Source organism: Leptidea sinapis, chromosome 24 (genome assembly GCF_905404315.1).
Source record: "Leptidea sinapis chromosome 24, ilLepSina1.1, whole genome shotgun sequence".
Classification (NCBI taxonomy): domain Eukaryota; kingdom Metazoa; phylum Arthropoda; class Insecta; order Lepidoptera; family Pieridae; genus Leptidea; species Leptidea sinapis.
Genome location: NC_066288.1, coordinates 5,498,481 through 5,521,447, shown reverse-complemented (window position 1 = coordinate 5,521,447; position 22,967 = coordinate 5,498,481). Strand labels below are relative to the sequence as shown.

Here is a 22,967-nt window from a genome sequence, read left to right as displayed (position 1 = left end):
AAATAAGACATAACATCTTATGTCTCAAGGTGACGAGCACAGTTGTAGTGCCGCTTAGTATTATTGGGTTTTTCAAGAATCCTAAGCGGCACTGCATTGAGAGGCGCAGGGCGTATCAATTACCATCAGCTGGACGTCCTGCTCGTCTCATCCCTTATTGTAATAAAAAAATCTTGCAATATTTGTTTGTAATGGTAGCAGTGCCCATTTTTACCAAATGGGCTGAAGTCGTAAATTAAAAAAAAGAATGCTGGGAGAGTTTCTTGCACCGCTTCTTCTCTCTCAGAGCGCCATTTGTTTCCGAAGCGGTAGTAGTATCTAGTAGTTATTAGAAATGACATCAAAAATAATTCTAAAGGTATAAATTTTGAGAAAATAAATGCCTTTTATGCCTTTTAAAACTGAGCCTTTTTAATGTAAATCCTCGGTATACCATGTATTGTAAATGTATAATATTATAACCGCAATTTGACAATTGTCAGAAGTCCAATTTTTTTTGTGGGGTAATTCTAAAAAGTCCGCTTAATTAACCTTCACTAATTTTTAAAAGTCACAACATTCTTTCACAAAAATACGATGCGCATTAAGCTTTTTTAACCCAAAAGAATTTCTGTAGACTGTCCTGCGCTAAGTAGTAGTTAGGTAGGTACCTTTCTTTCATACAGTACATACTGTAGGCGACTTTCGATTTTGAGGATTTTTTATAGTATGCTGCCATAAAGATGGTCATGGCGTTTTAGAGTACATGGTAATCCCCTTTTTTCATAGCACCTGGGGTTTGCCGGAACTTCGGACCGGGTAAATAAATAATAAAGATCCTTTAAACAGTTCTATGGCAGGAACTCACGCTACTGCCGTTGCTTGCATTTTTGGGGTCGAAGGATTAATCTACTCATTTGAGCAGTCACTGTGTTTAGAGCCTATTTTGCATCATTTTAAAACAATATAGCGCTCTTTGAGTCCAGTGTAATCATTTTTGTATTTGCAAAACCTTTGCAAATTTTACCATAGCCGTGTGAAAACAAAGCCCCTATTGAAGCAAAATGAGTTTTTTCATAATTCATTTCATCATACTTGCAACCCCATTCGAGAATTGGCTGCTTTTTGCAAAATTGCACTTCAATCAATCGTTTTAAAGTGGGTGAAAATCACGTTCAAAATTGCCGTTACATGCTCGTAGATACGTTACAGTTTAAAAATTAAAGCGTGTTAAAAATACCAAGAGTTGTTAATACTAACTGTAATAGAAATTCACTAATTAGTTTTATGATTCACTCAACTGTGACAATGCGGGTTGTAACACGGGTCACACAAATCATTATAATATTTACGCCGTTGTTACTACGGCGAAGGAAATTAAGTTTTCACAGTGTCTGTACGATGTAGAGCTACGCGTGTGCTATGTTTTCATCGATTGGTCAGGACTCAGGGGTATGGAGCGACGCGGACGGTGTAACTGGGGTTGTCCCACCGCGGCCGGCCGATCATTAACCCAGTTGAGTCTCGAGGCGCGAGGCGGCGCGGTCGGCCACGCCACGCCGCCGCTAAAATACCACCATCATGCAACTACCAGAGCTACCGCCGCCACCGCTCGCCCCGCTATGGGACAGAGTACTTCGAGCCCGCACATTACCACCCGATCTCGACGTCCAACTCCTATACATCGCGATCAAAGACCGCTTGACACATCCAGAATGGGAGGTACGCCTCCATGCTCTTAGAGTTCTCGCTGAACTTTTACCTCTATCCGGCAACGCTCTATCTTTTCCATTCGATCAAGTCATAGATAACCTGGGACACGGCTCACCGAACGTCAGAAAGGCGGCTCTGGATGCTCTTAAAGTATTTTGCAATCATTGTGAAGATCCTATTTGTGCAGCTAACGCGATTATAGATAAATGTTCTTATAGCAACATGAGTTCACGCACACGTCATATCAATATGAAGGTTAATGTGGTGACCGGGCTGATACTGTCCATACCATCTCTTGTAACGATTTTAAAGCGAAGATACAGAGAGCTTGATTTATTTCCTTTCTTTCAAATATTAGGTGAGAAACTTTTTGATACAATGCATAGAGACGTTGCGCTGCGTTCATTAATGAAAATGCGTCGAGTGTGTGGTCCACGTGAGTACATGTTGCAGTTTTCCCGTCTGACTACAAAAACACAGGAAAAATTTCGTTATTTGTGTGAAGTTTTTGATGAGGATTCAATGGACGTTTACTATGCGCCAAGAAAGCCGAGTAGTCAACAGTTAAAGAATTTTAATAGTATGTATAATCAGACAGCAACAATACCTCTAAACTTTTCGACTGATTCTTCGTCTGAGGAATCATATTATAGTGTGCCGTTGTACAGTAATAGTAATGGCACAAAAGTGATAATTGAAACAGAAATCAAGTTTGATTCTGATACTGCAATAACAATGACAGTTTTAGAACAAAATGAGACAGAATCTGACAGAAACTTCGGTAGTGAAGAAGATAATTCTGATCGTCATTATCTCAGGTACAGTGAAGATGATTCTGCGGAAGATTCAGACGTGGTTGTTAAAAAAGTGCGGTTTGGTGGTGAAAGTGTAAAAATACGAACACCTGATAGTGATAATTTATTGAACAGTGAAGAAGACGTAAAAGAAAATAAAAATTTACACGCTGCAGCTATTCTGTCAGATAAGGCAGCTATACAGGATAAAAACAACGAAATTAAAAAAAATGTGGCCAATAAAGAAACACGAGCGGTAACTAGGAAAAGCGGTATACCCCTGCCGGTTATACAAACTAAATCAAATGGCACGAATATTAATGGAACAAAAAATATTAAAGTTAAATCAAAATCCTTAAGTGAACTATATGATTATTTTAATGGTAGGAAAAGTGCAAATATAGAGAAGAAAACCAGTTTTGCGTTAACACTATCAGATGCCAGGTCTTCTGATAAAGTGCCGAGTCCTGTGGAACCTCATAGAGAGGTTGAAGTATTGCACAACTTGCAACGCAGTCCAACATTATCGCCCAGAAAACAGCAAACACTCGTGGATGTTGATAGTGAGGGGTGAGTAATCTGTTTCATACCAACACCTACACTTTTGTTTTTAAAAACATGCAATAGTATAGTAGAACCAGTGGTACCTTTGCACAGGATGCCGGCTAGATCTTGGTTCCACAACGGCGCCTACTTTTGCCGTGAAGCAGTAATGTGTAAGCATTATTGTGTTTCTGTCTGAAGGGCGCTGTAGCTAGTGAAGTTACTGGGCAAATGAGACTTAACATCTTATGTCTCAAGGTGACAAGCGCAGCTGTAGTGTTGCTAAGAAATTTTGGGTTTCTTAAGAACCCTGAGTGGCACCGTATTATAATAGGCAGGGCGTATAAATAACCATTTAGTGGATAGATAGTGTGGCATTTAGCTGATAATAAATGAGCATGATGAATTTCCCAACGTTACATACGCGTAAAGAACGAAAATATATCAAAAACTCAACCGACTGTCATTATAGTAATCTTTACAACAAGTTCTGTTCACCGACTTTGTCCACAGTGCGGAGTCTATTACGTACAACCAAACTATGGAATAAAGTTCCTCACACTGTGTTCCCAGGACGATACAACATGAGTAAATTATGTGAATTAAATAAAAATAATTAAATTAGTGTTCCGAAGAGCTGTTTAACCTGATTCCTGCCGCCCAATTCCACCTTCGCACGACACGCCACAAATTAGGGTATCATCCCCACCATCTGGATGTGTGGCGATTTTCAAGGATCTTTCTTCCACTACAAAGCTGTGGAATGAGCTTCCTTGTGCGGTGTTTCCGGGACGATATGACATAGGCACCTTCAAAAAAGCGCGTACACCTTAAAGGCCGGCAATGCTCCTGTGACCCTGGTGTTGCAAGAGAATGAGGGCGGCGGTGATCACTTAACACCAGGTACGCTCGTTTGTCCTCCTATTCCGTGAAAAATCATAACAAAACCTAATTAAGTTTTTATGTTAGTAGAAAAAAAACCATGTCTCGAGAAGTAAATTTTCATGGCTTAGATTTTATTTTTAAATAAACCAAAGAAAGAGTTTCGTAAACCATCATTTCCATGTTCTGCTCTTTCATAAAAAATATAATAATTTACTTTAAAAGTATACGTAAATAAGTCAAGGTTATTAGACCTGGAAAAGTATTCTCTGAAATGAAATTGAATATTTTCGTTAAGTACCTAATAAATTTTAACCTTAGCTCTAATTGTTAAAGTTAAACTCAAGGCCAAATGTCATGTTATTTACAATAGTTATATTGATTAGTACCTGAAACACATTTGGAAATTATATTTCTAAAAACAGTCACCATTGCGCTCACTGAGCATAGGTACATCATACAAGTACAAACATAAAATTATACATATAAGTTTATAAGTTGTTTTAGTTAAGTACTTAGAATGTTAAGTATTAATTTTTCGTTACGTTAATTTACAAGCTAAAATAATTTTTGTTTTTTTTCTTATTCTTCTTTTGGAAATAGCGTTTACTTTTTGCCAATGACGTAAATTAAAAGATTGGAAAATTAAGTTAAAAAGGATACGGAACACTGGAAAGGATACGTAGAAAAAGGTTTGAAACGGATGATAAAAATTTCATACACATACATATTACTAGCTGACCCAGAAAACGTTGTACTGCTATAATATAAAGTAATAAAAAAATTTTTGGGGTGTTAAAAGTAGATGCATCCGATTCTCAGATCTACCAAATTAATCGTACTACAATAATTATTGTAAGTATTGATCCATTGCCATCTTGCAACCCTATAGCGGATTTGTGGATGGAACAGAATAATATAAAAATCGCGATACAAAAATAGAGGTTGATCAACCGTCTAGGTTGAAAATTTAGGGTTATGTGAATTTTTTTATGTTGTATCATAAAAAAATAAAAACAAAAAATTACGTCCACAAAAATAAAAAAGAAATCTAACCCTTAACATTTAGGGGGATGAAAAATAGATAGTAGCCGATTCTCAGACCTACTGAATATGCATATAAAATTTGGTTAAAATCAGTAAAGCCGTTGCGGAGGAGTAAGGTAACTAACATTGTGACACGAGAATATTATATATATAAGACTAGCTGACCAAGCAAACGTTGTATTGCCGATATTAAAATCGCGACACAAAAGTAACTGTTGATCGTAGATGGGTGAAAATTTGAAGTTGTATGTATTTTTTAATGCTGACTCACAATCAAACAAATTTAAAAAAAAATGTCAAAAAATTCAAAAAAAAAACTTTGGCGTGGACCACCCTTAACATTTTGGGGGATGAAAAATAGATGTTGTCGGATTCTCAGACCTACCCAATATGCACTCAAAATTTCATGAGAATCGGTCAAGCCGTTTCGAAGGAGTTTAACAACAAACACCGCGACATGAGAATTTTATATATTAGATTATATTATATTATTATTGTTTGTCTCCATTATAAGTTTTATATTAAGTTATTTGTATATTTATGTGTATAATCATTTCACAATAAAAAAAATACATACTGTGAGTTATTTATTTTTAGATTGCTGCCACTTACTTTAGTCCTAGAGTTCTATACATGGGTCTGCCTAACGACCGGTGTAACCTAGCTTATGTGTGGGGGTGTAACCTATCTATGAATTATTCATAATGCTGTTCTTCGTGTATCAAACGATCCAAATGAAAGCACAACAAAAGTAAACGGAGTTTTTATTTTAGATTTTTGGCAAATGTTCAACAAATAGTATTTATTTCAAATTTTATTCACCACAAACCTATTATTTTCTCATGTACAATTGTTATAAGTGTTTACTGTAGTATCAGTAGTGTAGTGTAGTAGTAATTAGCTTACAATTAGAAACAGAGAAATAAGAGTTGAGGTGGACTTTAATTTTAAAATCCGTTAAGCACTTACATATTATTATTCCTATCTTTATATAGATATATAATTTACGTGTGTTGACAGTGAACTCCTCCTAAATGGCTCTACCGATTTGAATCAATTTTTAGTGTGTGTTTAAGTGGATTCGAGGATGGTTTAGATTCACAATTGAACTACCTCCAAACGGCTGGACCGATTTTGATGATTTTTTTGTGTGTTTCAGTGAATTTGAGATTGTTTAAGATTCTCAATTCAGTCCATATATAATTCTCCTGCCCATGTGTTTGGTAGTGAACTCCACCCAACGGCTGGACCGATTTTTAAAATTTAGAAAGAAAGAGAGAAAGAAAGAAAGAAATCATTTATTCTGCAACTTAAACCTAGTATACAAATTAACTTAATTATTAATTTACATCAACATGCAGAATTGGAGTTCACCTTAGCATAATACTGATAATACCCACAGGTGATATGATCAGCGCTGGTCTTCAGCATTTAAGACGTGTGTACAGGACAACGTCTGTCGGGTCCGCTAGTTTATTATATTTTGTAAATTATATTAATCTGATGTTATGTAAATTTATTTTAAATTTCCGTTAATCCTTTAAATAAATCCGCTAAACATTAACAAAGTAACATTGTACAATTAAACTTATAATTTAATAGCCTGAGGGCGGTCGCTCCATTCAGATTGTATATATACAAGAATTACTCGTTTAAAGATATAATATATACCTATAATTATAGTAGTAGTGTCTAGTATATTAATCTTTTTATATCTGTTTACAGATATGTACTAAATTTGATCGCAACCTCACCTCCGGAATCTCTTCTCCTGTCACCTCGGCCACCATCTTCGCTGAAGACTCACTACGACTGGGAGGAGCTTGGTATAGTCCCACAGCATATTATTGATCAGCTGCATAATACGGTGAGTACCACTACACTTGTATCGAGAATCTTCACTCGACCGACGTACAGTGATCTAATATAGATTGTGCCTAATCTACGGTTTTGGTACAGAGTTTTGGAATGCGTTACGAGTTCTATGAGTTCGTTTTTTTTTGTAAGATATTATCTATATCGTCGCTCTGCTTAGGTAATTTTCAAATTCCAAATACCAGTGGGAGGCTCTTTGCACATGAAGCCGGCTAGATTATTGTTACCAAAAGCGCCTATTTCTGCCGTGAATCAATAATGTGTAAAGATTACTGTATTTCGGTCTGAAGGGCGCCGTAGCTAGTGAAATTACTGGGCAAATGAGACTTAACATCTTATGTCTCAAAGTGACGAGTGCAATTGTAGTGCCGCTCAGAATTTTTGGGTTTTCAAGAATCCTGAGCGGCACTGCATTATAATGGGTAGGGCGTATCAATTACCATCAGCTGAAAAACCTGCTCATATTGTCCCTTATTTTCATAAAAAAAAATTGACAGCTATTTAGCCCGAGTCAAAGCCGAAAACTTTTGAAATTCGCTTGAAGTTGCAGAAGTAGTTGTTACTCGTACCCCAATACACCAAGGATTGGAAACCGACAAAATATTCTACCGATAAAGTACAGAAAATTTAAGTTGATAAATACTTTGCTGTTTAAATATAAAAAAAAAGAATATTATTTTGCTCTACCTTTTCATGAAATTTACGTTTTTCATTGAAGTACATAATTATATACGTTAAAAATAAATTTCGAATGGTGTTTTCCATAGCCGAGCCGATTTTAAGTGGGTTGGGTTAATCGAGTTAATCGATACCAACAGACGAGGTCCTCGCCTTGACTGTGTTAACGAAAAACTTGTCGTTTGCATAATAATTAGGTTCACGACTAAATATAAAAATATGATAAAGCCAGGCTATTAATGATGTCGAGACGTGATAAAGAAACACGTAAGAATTCTATGTTTATGGTAATAATATTGGTAACAAGTTTCTACAGCAAATTATAGTGTTTTATTGTAAGATTCTATATTCTATATACAGTTTTATTCGCCGACAATGTCTTATTATTTATATTACTAGCCGTTCCCTCCCGCTTCGCGAATTTTAAAAGGAAGGAACGTTGGAATTCGTGAAATAAACGATCTAGGATAAATTTCGCATCGAATGGTGGTAGTTTCATGTCGATTCGAGCAGTGGTTTAGGCGTGATTGAGCCTCAAACAAAGACTATTTTCATTATACATAGGTAGATAGAGATATCACGAAATTGCAAAATAATAACAAAATATTTATTAATATAGTAAAAAGTATAATAAAATGATTTTAATAGTAAAGTTGGGATATATTTATAATACCTATAGTACAAAGGTTTTTTAAAGAAATTTTATTCAAAAATAGAGCTCCTTGTGTCGAAAATTGAACTGGCGACAATTACTAAAACACAGTCTGTATATTTATGTAATAAAACTGAAATGATCGAATTTCTGTACGAAGACATTGTAAGAAAACAATGCTCAAAACTGAGACAGGGGGATGTATGAAAAGAAATAGAACTAATCCAGATTTAGTAATTTTTTTTGTTTCTCTGTTTGTTTAAACGTGCTAATAATCTCTGAAACTGTTGGACCCATTTAATTGAAATTTTGTACAATTTAATGTTCATCCTCGGTCAACATCATAGTTATTTTTCATCCCGAATAATTAGAGAATTCCCGTGGCATTTATATAAACCTGTAGTTATTTATATAGCTTAGTATTTTGATGAAGCTTTACAATAATATGACTTAGGCTGTTATTTACGAAGATATTGATTTGATTTGCACGTGTATGTGTAACATTAGTCAGATATATTAATTTTAATGTTTAGGAGAACTGGATAGCTGCAGTGAAGGCTGCTGATTACCTGCACGGCGCGTTATTGGATGCCGATAACGTGTTCAGAGCAGAACCAGCCGTGTCCTCCCTGGTGCAGCATATGTGGGCTCTCAGTGACGCTGTAAGTACACCAGCATGGAGCACCGTCTGTTATTATTATGGGCAAAGGGATATTTGCCGTGCTTCACATGTGAGTGTTCCCATTCAAAGGTACTTTCAACTTTATGATCACTGATAAATACATGGGCACTCTCATTGTGCCTAATATTTTAAGATTCTTGCCACCGAATTCCAACTTCACGGACTTCATCCCCACCATCTTGATGTGTAATGTTCCTCCACAGAGCTGTTTTCAAGGGACACTCTTCCACATACCACAAAGCTGAGGAAAAGCTCCCTTGTGCGGTGTTTCCGGGACGATACGACATGGGTAGTTTCAAAAAAAGTGGCTGATAGGCTGGCCTTATAGGCTGACAACGCTCCTGTGGTTCCTCTAGTGTTGCGAGACTGTATGGGCGGCGGTGATCACTTAACACCAGGTGACTACTAGTATCAGACAAAGCAAAAAATTTCATTTAGTTCCATCATTTGTTAGTAAGTTAGAATGTTTTTCATGATGTTTTTTGTTTGATTTTCAATATGTCTGCACAAGCGAAAAATTATATTAAGTAAAATGTATTTATTGGAGGCTGGGAAACTTTACAAGTTACATCTTTTTAACCGACTTCAAAAAAGGAGGAGGTTCCAATTCGTCGATATGTTCTTTTTTTTATGTTTATTACCTCAAAACTTTCGAGTGGGAGATCCAATTTTGATAATTCTTTTGTGTAAATGTAATTTCGTCCAGATCTCACAATGGAATCCATGAGAAAACCATAAAAGTCTTAAATTTGCTGTACGTATGTTTCAAATTCAAAAAATTCAAATTCAAAAAAATACATAATAATAAATACGTATGTGGTGATATATTTACATTTATATTTAGATTTTTCATTTGTGCATTGAGAAATTTAGTATATCTACACATATTTAGACAAATTGTTTAGGTGTTCTTCCGCTGCGACCCGCTCTCGCCTCTCGCTTTCTCACGACTCAAGCACATCTCACCTATAACTATGTATGTAGTTACAAACCTATCTTGGATGACACCGACTCCAAAAATTACAGTAATCGTAACTAGAATTAGATTAATCAATTAGATTGTATAAAAATACGCAATTTTTTTATACTTTTTAGTGCACATTATATCTATTGTTTTGGAATAGTGTTTTCGAATTCGGTTATTTTTTTTGTCAATTTATTGTTTTGTAAAAATTTCAATATAGGTATACAGCGATAAATCATAAATAAAATTAAGGTTTTCGAATGTAAATAAGCTTAACATTTTATGTCTCAAGGTGACGAGCGCAATTATAGTGCCGCTCAGAATTTTTGGGTTTTCCCAGAATCCTGATCGGCATAAAAAAAGGTATAAGTTATACTAAAATATGATACATTTAAGTAATAATGCTTAAAACTTAGTCAGAAAGCCAATAGTGACATTATTTTTATAGATACCGGCTGCTCACGCCCCAGCTGAAGGTGTAGTGTGTGCGATTGTTCGTAGCTCCAGTGCAGACAGCATCAGAGAAATTCTGCCATCGTTGATAAAGAGGACCACTCATGAGTCACCTCCAGCCGCTTTACCACACGCCTTGCTGCAGAGGTTGGCTCTACACCATCTCGTAGACTTGATATTCGATGATCACATCGTTCAGGTATAAAGTTTTGGCAATTTCTTGTCTATCCTTAAGTGTTGTCTCAGTATCGTTTATTGAGTGTTTGTCTTTTTAAGTCTAGTAGCCTTTTAACCAGTGGGAGGCTTCTTTGCACAGGATGCCGGCTTAATTATGGGTACCACGAATGTGTAAGCATTACTGTGTTTCAGTCTGAAAGGCGCCGTAGCTAGTGACATTACTGGGCAAATGAGAGTTGACACTCAGAATTTTTGAGTTTTACAATAAGCCTTAGTGGCACTGCATTGTGATGGGCTGGGCGTATCAATTACCGACTGCTAAACGTCCTGCTCGTCTCGTCCCCTATTTTGATTAAAAATAAGAAAATTATATCATAGTTCATTTTTATTTTATTTAACAAAATTAATAAACATTTAGCTTTACAAGATTGAGGTACAATCATAAACATAGTCAAAATTTTGTTAAATTAAACTATTAATAATTATGAACGTTGCGATTCGAACCTGCGCCTGGAGAGATGAACAGACAAACAAATACCAAGATTTATGGATAGGGCGTCATACCGGTGGTTAGCTATGTGTGTAAAAAAATAGGTGGAGCGTATATTTATCTCCCATAAATATCTCACATACATATATCAATTACCATAAATATAGCGTAGGTATCTTAATTGGAATAACATAAAATAACTTCATTATGAATTTTATTGTACTACTAGCTGACCCAGCAAACGTTGTATTGCCGCTATACAAAAGTAACTGTTGATCGTAGATGGGTGAAAATTTGAAGTTGTATGTATTTTTTAATTCTGACTCATAATCAAACAAATTTAAAAAGAAATGACAAAAAAATTTGGCGTGGACCACCCATAACATTTAGGGGATGACAAATAGATGTTGTCCGATTCTCAGACCTACCCAATATGCACTCAAAATTTCATGAGAATCGGTCAAGCCGTTTCGAAGGAGTTTAACTACAAACACCGCGACATGAGAATTTTATATATTAAATTAAAAATATGTAAGTATATGTAATTCCTTAAGTAGACTAAGATACAAATAGACTTCTTGTGGCAGGTTAAGGATCCAGAAGAGGCTGAAAGTGCACGACTTAGGGCCGCGATGTGCTTCACCAGAGCGGCCGGGCCCGCAGCTGTGCTGGCAGCTGTCAGGAGAAGGCTTGGAGATTCCTCTCAAGCTGATGAATTCTGTCATAAGGTTTGTTACAACCGCCGCGCGTTATACACGGACGGAACTTCAACCTCTAATATCTAATATTAACATTTGCACTACCCTATGTAAAATTTCACTATGCCAAAATGCCATGCCGCGTCCGACGGTAATACATACATACGTAATCTTAATACTATTGACACTAAAATAATTAAAATTAAATCAGTCAGCCACATCCTTGAGGAAATCATCATTGGAGTTCCTCAAGGCAGTATTTTGGGCCCTACACTGTTTTTATTTATATTAATGATCTCTGATATATAAAGTTAAACCATGATTTATTATTTATGTCATGACATAATCATATAAAACTCTGTCAGTGCTCTTTTGTTACTGTTAATGCTTAAAATAAAGCTTACAAGAATACACAAAACAGAATCAGTGTCACTCACTACACTCAATGTAGATAAAACAAATTATATGAAATACTTGATGCGCAATCTATCTTAAATAAATTATCGCAATTATCTTAATAATATATGATATGATTAATAATATGCAAGAAGAATTCGAAAGCTGATTTGAGTTCTTTAAAAGTTAAGCAAATACAAAAATAATAAGACTAGTTTGCTTTGCTCTACGTCAATCAATAATTGTTATAAGTAACTGTTCTACCACGTGGGGCGGAGGTGGAAAAGTTTGTTATTAACGATCGAGAGAGCTCAGAAAGCTATTCTTTAAGTGCGTAATCACCACCCTTTCATATTTCCTGCTAATATCCTCTATACCAGTGGGAGGAGGAGTGGAGGCTCCTTTGAACAGGAAGCCGGCTAGATTATGGGTACCACAACTGCGCCTATTTCTGCTGTGAAGCAGAAATGAGTAAACATTACTATGTTCAGGTCTGAAGGGCGCCGTCGCTAGTGAAATTACTGGGGAAATGAGACTTAACATAATATTACGTCTCAATGTGACGAGCGTAATTATAGTGTCGCTTGGAATTTTTGGGTTTTTCAAGAATCCTGAGCGGCACTGCATTGTAATGGGTAGGGTTTATCAATTACCATCAGCTGAACTTCTTGCTCGTTTCGTCCCTTATTTTCATAAAAAAATATATCTTGCAAAGTACTAAAAGTTTGACAGTTAATTACAATTATTATGGTACTGACACGCAGACCTTCCCTAACAGCACTGAATTTATTGATAAAAGATGCAAATATATTGTTTGCCCTCAAAAAACAAGGACAAACTTTGCTTTTACATGTAAATAATAAAAAAGTTTCAATTCAAATTATAATTTGTGTCTATATATCGCTATCTTGCCTAAGCTTTTAAGAAAGGCCCAATAATTCGTTTCTATTTCTCTTCGGTGCTGCACTCCACTCCATTCACGAAAATCTTTAACAGATATAGATATAACATTGTATGTCAGAACAACAAGGTTTTTTTTTTAATTTAGGCATATATTATGTTACTAGTAGTTGCCCGATGCATTCGCAACTAAAGGTTTTATCTCAATAAAATGTGGATAACAGAAGAGTTGTCGTACTGAAACATGCAGGGCAAGCCTGTCAGCCATTAATTTGGCATATCGACATCCCATTCTGCACGGACGCACGCTAAGAAAGGGATCCTCCCTTTCTTAGCGTTCGCCCGTGCAGTTAGCGTTAGTAGGATTATGTTCGTATAATGATTTTTTCTTTCAACAGCTGCGGGAACGTTTAAATAGACCGGTAGATAGTGCAAGACCGTCTGTATTTCCAAGGTATGTGAACTTTCATAATATTTCATTACTTTTTTAGTGTATGACTAAGTGCCGCACCATCGGTACCATTCTCCTGTGGCACGCCATGTAGTGGTTACAGGTTTTGTATTTTATAATTAGTAGCATCTAAGGTTCCAAGTACACAACTAGTTTTTGTATAGCTTTGGAACTAGACTAGTTGAAATGGAATGTTTGGACATGCCAATTCAAATAACATCGAAATTAAGACAAGTCAAAAATTTAAAAAAAATTTAATGTTTTCACTGTAATTATCATGTGTTATTAACAAAAATGACTTATTTCAATAGAAATAAGAAAAATCACTGTTACACCACGAGGTGTGATCAATCACACCCTTTCAATCTGCAGTACAAGATATATTTTTTAATATGTACCCAGACTTTCCTGCAATGACAATGGAAACTTTGATGTCCAAAATAAATGGAAAAATATCTATTAAAAATAGTTGCCTACTGTGAAATGATTTAAATCACGCACCTCCAATCACGATCATTATCACGATCAAGCAAGAACTCTTTTTCTCTTTAACTAAATAGTAGGAGAGAAGAGACCATAGTCCGACACTGAGACAACTCTTAACACCCTCTAAAAAACTTTTTTCCAGCATTAAAATATGGAAGGAACTAATCACAGCATCAGCGTTCCCAAGTTTTCATTAAGATGGGTATCTTGATACAACTGTACCCTTAATAACCAATTATAATATAGAAACCAATTTTATAGTATTTCCTTTGATTAACGCGAGGGTTACTCATTTAAATAAAACACTTTAAAAGGATTGTACTCGAGTAATTGTATCTGTCTATAGCAAAAACCATTTTCGACGTAATAATTGGCGATAAACTTCCTAATACCATCTATTACAAAAACTATCTTCGACTCATTTCATCTGCAGTTCCTTGAAAGGTCTTAAAACGTCGGGTTAACTAAAATAAAAATGTATTTTGTACCCAAAAATCTAATGTAAAATCAATTACATTTATTACAATTACACGCGTTTTAATCCTTAAAAGTGTTTTATTTAAACCAATTTTATAGTTCTTCTAATGTGAGATAAGCAAAAGGCGAAGATGCCACATTTTCCTTAAATAATCCGATCTTATTGTTAGGGTATCGCACCTGCCAGTCTCTACAAGGAGACGAGCTCGGTCGACCCCTCCCGCAGCGCCGAGACCGCGCACACGTAAACTGCGACCCTTACCGGAATCAGCACCACTACTTGGTAATCACAAAAGTATTTTCTTATCTTCCTTACTGTTGTAATGAAAAAATATCATGATGACATTTTCTTGTCCAATTTAAAAAAAATAGCCACTCATTTTTGTACTCTGTTGTTCCATGGCAAAATTTCGTGTTGCTTATAGAGGTACAAATGTTATGAATGTGTAAGTCTGTCTCAGTATGCTTTAGCTTGACAGCTAAACATCCAATTGATTTTAGTAAAATTTTCCATGGGCTTAGTGTCTTAGGTTAGGGGATGGACACAATTCATGCTGAAGATTGTGAAAAGCTCACGGGAGCGCTGTATAATCAATTCCCACCAAATAATGTGTCGGGCAGAAGCATAATAATATGTATTCTATATATTTTTTTTTTTTTTATGATAATAAGGGACGCGACGAACATGACGTTCAGCTGATGGTAATTGATACGCCATGCCCATTACAATGCAATGCCGCTCAGGATTGTCAAAAAACCCAAAAATTTTGAGCGGCACTACAATTGCGCTCGTCACCTTGAGACATAAGATGTTAAGCCTTGCCCAGTTATTTCACTAGCTACGGCGCCCTTCAGACCGAAACACAGTAATGCTTACACACTACTGCTTCACGGCAGAAATAGGCGCCGTTGTGGTACCCATAATCTAGCCGGCTTCCTGTGCAAAGGAGCCTCCCACTGGTAAATTTAATTTGTTAAAGAATAATTACAGCTCAGCTAACAAAATATGTTGCTGAAACAAAAATGGATAAATATATTATTCTATTTATTATAAAAACATGGGTACATATAATGGTAGGGCATACAATTGATATTGGGTATACAATTGAAATTGGGTTTAAAGTAAGGGAAATTAATTGTTAAGTTGATGTTTTTATTTAATGCACAGTGACTATGATACTAAAGATCAATGCCACTAAAGTCAACATCAATTAAAACGAAACATTGGAGGTTCCCACAACGTGTTGCTTGGCGTGATTTTTTGTTTCGATAATGTTGCACGATTAATAGTGTCTGACTGTATTGTGTCAGTTAAAAAGTTCTGGAAAAAACTCCGGCAACATCATCATCAGCCCGATGACGTCCACATCTGGACAATGGCCTCTCCCAAAGATCAGTCCTGCGCTGCCTTCATCCAACGTATTCCGACGATCTTGACCAGATCGTCGGTCCATCTGGTAGGCCACCAGGACATTCATTTATTCCATAAGTCCAGCATATTGTCACCAAACTATAAATCGCAATAATAATTGTCATCTATCTTTTTATCCTACGTTTCTATCCGTTCTCAGGCTGGCCAGGCACTTGTAAACAAAGAACAATACTTTGCATGTCAATTGACGAAACATATTGGATTATCCATTATATTGTTAACACCTTAAGTACAATGTTTCCTGCAAATAAATTTCATTTCATTTCAATAAAGTCTTAAAAATAAATCAATTGTGCTATTGTAAAGAAAACATGGTGACACAGTAGCAAGCTGATCTAAGCGCTTTCTGCACATTTAGTATGTGTTACACTAAATGTATAGTCCTAAACAAAACAAGTTGGTACAAATCACCGAAAGTCTGAAGATAAGCGCCGAACTCCACCAGGCGACGGAGCGAAACCGATGGAGACAGTTCGTTAATCAATTGAACGCGAGTCACGATCTTCAGCAGTGAGGGAACGTCTAAGCAGAAGTACTAAATGTATAGTTGTTGTTATTTACTAGGTGTTAGTACGAACAGTTTTTAAATTTAGTGAAATATAAACAAAATTTATCATAGGTACTAGCATCAGCTCCACGGCGAGAGCTTTCTTCGTGACTCCACTCAAGGAAATGGCAAATGACGAAAGGTATGCTTTCCATGAGCTTTATCGAGCTATAGTATTAATATATATAAATAGTTACTAGCTGACCCAGCAAACGTTAGTATGGCCAATAAAAGTAATAAAAAAAATCAATAATTAAAAATTTTTATGGCATAAAAAAAAGATGACGACTGATTCTAAAATCTACCAAATATATAGAACTTAAAATTTATAATATCGTACTACAATAATCATTATATTCGATTGCCATCTTGCAACTCTATTGCGTATCTGTGGATGGAATAAATAATATTAAAATCGCGATACAAAAATAGGTGTTGATCGTAGACGGGTGAAAATTTGAAGTTGTATGTATTTTTTAATGCTGAATTATAAAAAAATAAAAATAAAAAATAATATTTAGGGGTGGGTGACCCTTATCATTTAGAGGTATGAAAAGTAGATGGTCGCCGATTCTCAGACCTACCCGTTATACTCACAAATTTTTAAACAAATTTGTTTAGCTGTTTCGGAGGAGTTTGGTAACAAACACCGGGACACGAGAATTTTATGTATAAGATATGGATCTATTATCTGATAGCAGATATTTGGTGATATGGCCCGCCCATTAAAATAATAATGCGCCGGCGATAGAGTTACTTAAGTGCATTTCCCGCTAATAGCAGTATTTATGAGCAAGGAACTCCGCAATGCACCGCTAATATGCAGTAGACCTGAAGTGACGGTTAATAGCATCTACTTCAGTATGGATGTGGACTCGGAAACTTTATAGAGGATTCATATTATGGGTGTAGATAAACTTGTATGCAACTGTTGATAAATAGGTATGAAAACACGCATGTGATATCTACTATTATCACACTCATGACTTATTTGAAATTGAACTTCGCCTCGAGTGATAAACCCACATTCGTGTTTTCATACCCCTCATTACACAGCAGTTGCATAAATAACTATTAATTAGCATGCATGATTATAAGAACACTTTATGAAATGTCATTAGTGCTACCCAGAAAAATGTGTGTGGACTAGCATAAAGCGTACCCTTTCTATTGATCAATTCCGGCCGCTTACTCTCAATTTCTTGCTTCAACCTCATCAGTTGTTGGCAGCACGGATCCGAACCGATGATAGTCAGAGAATAAGATTATTTTTCTACTAGGATTTCATTTCTTACGTTTTACATCTAATGGTAATAAACAGATATTTTCCGGGCAATACGTGGAGTGATATTATAAATACAATATCCGGACGACCGAGCCTTGCTCGGATTTTTAAGAATGTACAAAACTTGAACAAAAAAGAAACTAATAGGACATGTGGATTCGAACCGGGGTCTTCTGCTTTCCGGATCACCCAATGTCCCATCTGAGCTATAATAGTCTTAATAATAGTGGCGAAATTTACCTTTGTATTCTAATGTTATTGTAGCTGCTTCTCATTCAAACATGGATAAAACCATTTTTTTTTTAATTGAAACCTAGCTAGATCGATTTATCACCCCCGAAATCCCCTGCATACTTAATTTTATGAAAATCGTTGGAGCCGTTTCCGAGATTCAGATTATATATATATATATATACAAGAATTGCTCGTTTAAAGATATAAGATAAAAATATAACGTTGGTGTATGTATAAGAACAATATTTTACGTGCCTTGTAAAAGCGATCCAAACAGCGAGAGCACTTAGGATTTCCTTAGTTTTTTTTTTATGGAATAGGAGGACAATGTTAGTGATCACCGCCGCCCACCTTCTCTTGCAACACCAGAGGAATAACAAAATGCGCTTTTTTTGAAAGTACGCAATACGCATGTCGTATAGTCCCTGAAACACCACACAACAGGCCAACTACAGGCCTATTGCTATTACCCCTCTCAAAAATCATGGACAGTATAATTAACCGCCAGCTCTTGTTATACCTAGAAGGTCACCAATTGATCAACGACCGACAGAACGGCTTTCGCCATGGTCGGTCAGCAGGTGATCTTCTGGTATACCTAACACATAGGTGGGCGGCGGCCATCGAAAGCAAGGGGGAAGGCCTAGCAGTTGGCCTGAAAATAGCGAAAGCCTTTGATCGTGTATGGCACAAGGCACTTCTCTTAAAACTTCCTCCTTTTTCCATAAAAAAGAAAGACAAGGAAGCTCATTACACAGCCTTATGGTATGTGGATGAAAGTAACTTGAAAACCGCAGAGTGGAGGAACGCGACACATGCAGATGCTGGGGATGGATTATACTTATTATTAGTTCTACTTTCTACTTAGAACATAAATAAACACTTATTTTTAAAATGTAATTCTTAAGGATTCATTTTTCTTGATAACAAAATGTAGAAATTTAATAATACATATTTTGATCAAAACTCTGAATGTAATGAAATTATCATATTTAATTCAATTACATCATATAGTAATTAGAATCTCGTGAAATAAAAAAATGTTTGGTTTATTATTTGCGGTTTTAAATGGCTGTACCGACTTTTTTTATGATAATAAGGGACGAGACGAGCAGGACGTTCAGCTGATGGTAATTGATACGCCCTGCCCATTACAATGCAGTGCCGCTCAGAATTTTTGGGTCTTCCAAAAATTCTGAGTGGCGCATCAACTCCGCTCGTCACCTTAAGATGTTAAGTCTCATTTGCCCAGAAATTTCACTAGCTACGGCGCCCTTCAGACTGACACACAGTAATGCTTACACATTACTGCTTTACCACAGATATAGGAGCCGTTGTGGTACCTATAATCTAGCCGGAATCCTGTGCAAAGGAGCCTCCCACTTGTAAATTGACTACAATATGTTTCAAGCTATGATTGTTCGTTGATGTTTTCTTCTCAGGTGCAAGCGAGAATATCCGTTTTCGGTCGTATATTCACCCCTCTGGGAAAATTATAAATATAGATTACAGTTCCAGAAGTCGAGACACTTTTTTAGAAAAATTCTTCCTCTTTTTGTAGATTTCATAAATCTGATTTCAAAAAAATGAATTTTTTTGACATTTGTAAAAAGTCCTTTTTTCAAATCATTTATATACGATTTTTAACCAGATAATTATAATTTCAATTTTAACTAGACTGCTGAAAAAAGTAGAACAAAAGAGCACTTATTTTACTATTGTGCTATTACTGAGATATTACTAGTACCAAATTAGTATGCCTAATCAATAAGAACTATAGAATGGTGTGAATTTTATCACAGTTCAAAATGTAGGACTCAATTCCATGCAGAACGAGTCGCGAGCAAAACATAACATAGTGCTCAAGTAATTAAATTTCCCCCTGATGGCCTTACGTTCGTACATCGTAAACAAGCCAGTTACTTGCATTGTATTAGATACCTACATAATACATCCAAAAACATTGAAAGTTTGCTAATGGTATCCTAGCAACAGAACTACGGGCAACTGGTCTGAGCGTTCACTCAATATCCTGCCACACCAACACACGACCAATCAGGTCACCAGGTCGATACAGGAAAATTGTCTCGCAACTATCGATAGTGAGAAAGTATTACTTCATGGGTAAGAAGATTATTATAAAGCGTGAATTTTAATAGTAGGTTATTATCGATTACTGTTAACCAAATAGTTATGGACAGAGCCATTTATTACTATTATGTATATTAGGTGCGAACCAACAAAAACTACTTAAGCAATTAGTGCCGTATTGAAAATATTACCCAAATTGAAATAATTTTTTATTTAAAGTTTGTGTTTGTGCCATTTTTAGAGGGAGAAACACTGAAACACAAATTTTACTCAGACTTTTTCAAATATAATATAAGTATTATAAAGTTTTACAAGATAACATAACACCTTTTGTTTCAGTAAATGATTTATCTATTGCAAATCAAAGAATATGTAAAAGTACAAGTGAATGGAAATATTACACTGGCGTAAATAAAATTATATTATTGAAATAGCTACATAGATATCAACCAGCCCCAAAAAGAAAATTTACAAAACAATCAAATATAACGTAATGCTGGCGAGAAAGGGTCAATTACTACATTTTTATTTCATAAGGAAAAATAGGCTAATCCCTCTGTTATCGACAAAAATTAAGTTTTAAAAAGAAAACGTTTATAGGACCAGTCACGAACATTTTGACCAAGTATTGGTCCAATTGCGTGATATGACTAACCTACATAGCTAAAATACCAATTAGATTACCTGACACCGTTTCAAAGAGGTCATAAGCAATTTATTTACGATATCTCAAAATCGATACGTACTTCGAGAATGTATGATATCTCAAGAATGTAGGGCAGGAATAGATTAAATCATTTATTGGCTTTACTTTTTAAATTTTCGATGAATCCGGATAATACTTTATACATAGTATTATAATGTTAATTTATACATAATATTATATTACTTATACCAGGATTTGAAATGAAATATTATACCTAATGTAAACATAAATAGATAATTATAATTAGCAAGTTCTCGGATAAAAAATAAATATTGTAAGTCAAAAAAGAGAATCTAAAATATAGTCAAAACTTTAAATCTCTTGACCGACATATTTTCAATATTAAAGAACACAAACATACACAACTACACATCCAATTTTTTTAAATATAACAATTATTAATGTGTGTCCTGATAATATAATTAGCTAATAGTTGCGCAGAACGATGTGGCAAAGGTTTTACTGTACTTCGATAATGTAAAAAAATAATTATATTCGCACGAACGTCGCTTTCAATTATTTATGTTAATATAGTCATAGGTGGGGGCATCTTGATGCGTAAAACTTGATTGCTTGGTAGTTAATAGCGCGGATGTATGTGTCGAGGCGGGCGCCAGTCAAAAAGGCGGCTTGGAACGAATTGGTGGCATGCGGCGCCTCTGTTGCTGCGGTGGTAGGGCGCCCGTCCACCCAGAACCTCCCTACACCCCTGACCTCGTCGCGGACCTTCCTCCACACACACGGTAACTTGCAATTCGCACGTTACCAATAACAATTTTTATTTTGCACTACTAACCACTATTTATTTATTTCAGAGACTCCAGTGCAAGTTCTAAATCGCCAAAAAATGCAGTATCGACAACACCAATTAAAGACGAAAACAATCTCGTAGATGCCCCAATTTTTACCGAGTTAGAAGTAAACAATGCGCCATCTGAAGAGACTCGTATTGATAAGGCGCCAAGTACTCCATCAATTCATTTGGATGATTACTCAGAGAAATCGATTAAATCTCATCAAAGTGATGACGAAAATGAGCAGAACACTTCCGAAAATATCGAAGGAGAGGTTTTAAGTATCGTTTCAGCAGAGACTGAAACACAGATTATAGACAGTGCAACCACTGCCGATAATGATGAATCAAATTCTCGTCCTTTAAGCGAAAAATCTATACACGAACGCCCAAAAAGTTTTCATTCCACCGAATCAGCTAGGAGTTTAAGTGTAGAAGAAAGTGAGCCCCAGTGTGTGGTAAATGAGCGAGATGTAAGAGTTACTATAGCAGAATGCATTTTACCAACAAGACATGAAGATTGGGAAGCGATAGTCAAAGGTTTGTCAGAAATTGAGGGACTGGCAGCAGACACGTTAGCACGCGCTCCCGCTTCCAGCTGGCGATCTGCTGTTCGAGCTGCTGCAGCACATGTGCGTTCTCTACGGTCGAAAGTAGCACGCGCTGCTTGTTCTTCATTAGGAAGTCTGTATGAAAACCGTGGAAAAGTGCTAGAACCGGAAGTAGAAGAAGCGACTACAGCATTACTAGAACGATGCGCAGATGTAAACAGGTTCCTACGAGCAGAAGCTGCGAATGCATTAGGACGAGTTGCATGTGGTGCTGGAAGTGCTCGAGCAGGAGTAGCTCTTGCAAGACGTGGAGCTAGTCATCGGGCTGGACCTATTAGAGCTGCGGCAGCCCAAGCCTTAGCTAAACTAACACGTCACACGGGCCCATCAAAAATACTTGAACTTCCAACGGAGCCGCGCATTGTAATACTTAAAGCTGCTGGTGAACTCTTGGCCGACGCTCATCCAGAGACTAGATTACATGCGAGGAATTTATGCTTAATTCTTTCGGAAGACTTGCGCTTTCGTCAACTGCTTAAGGATTCTATGACTCTAAGTCGCTACCGTGCAATAGAAAAGTATGTGGACAAGCTGCGTTGCCGATGAAACCTTCGTGTAACAAATACATATTATGTGATTAGTGACAACTCGGGTACTTTGATGGTGAACCTGCTAGTTAAATTGAATTGTTTTCAAATATAAGTACTTACAAAAGTACTTAAAGTCAAGCCGAACTTAGTGGCCCACTTCTTCATACCTATTAATAAATAAGTACCTACCTACGTTAAAGAAATTTTGAGAAAAATATTGTTATTTGTCGAAATTTTATATCATAATTATTAGTAAATATACCTCTAACCTATACAGATAATCGTTTTTTTTTTCTTTTCATAAAGAGGCTTCTACTTCAATTGATTAAATTATTGATACTTTTCTCTATATATATTACGATCTAGAATTTATGACCCAATTTTGGCTTGTGTCAAATGGC

General features: G+C 36.0%; 1 protein-coding gene across 2 annotated transcripts; it reads left to right on the top strand.

The window, feature by feature from the left end:
- Positions 1 to 1,513: 1,513 nt before the first annotated feature.
- Positions 1,514 to 22,847, top strand: LOC126971554 (uncharacterized). 2 transcript variants are annotated; one of them, XM_050817850.1, is made up of 9 exons: positions 1,514 to 3,056; positions 6,684 to 6,825; positions 8,697 to 8,825; positions 10,258 to 10,461; positions 11,517 to 11,657; positions 13,322 to 13,377; positions 14,508 to 14,620; positions 16,389 to 16,458; positions 21,448 to 22,847. In XM_050817850.1, exons 1-9 carry the CDS (start codon positions 1,561 to 1,563, stop codon positions 22,580 to 22,582), a joined length of 3,486 nt encoding a protein of 1,161 aa, XP_050673807.1. In that variant the 5' UTR covers positions 1,514 to 1,560; the 3' UTR covers positions 22,583 to 22,847. The 2 variants fall into 2 exon arrangements, with proteins under 2 accessions (XP_050673807.1, XP_050673808.1); XM_050817851.1 differs by lacking the exon at positions 1,514 to 3,056 and adding an exon at positions 5,873 to 5,892.
- Positions 22,848 to 22,967: the final 120 nt, after the last annotated feature.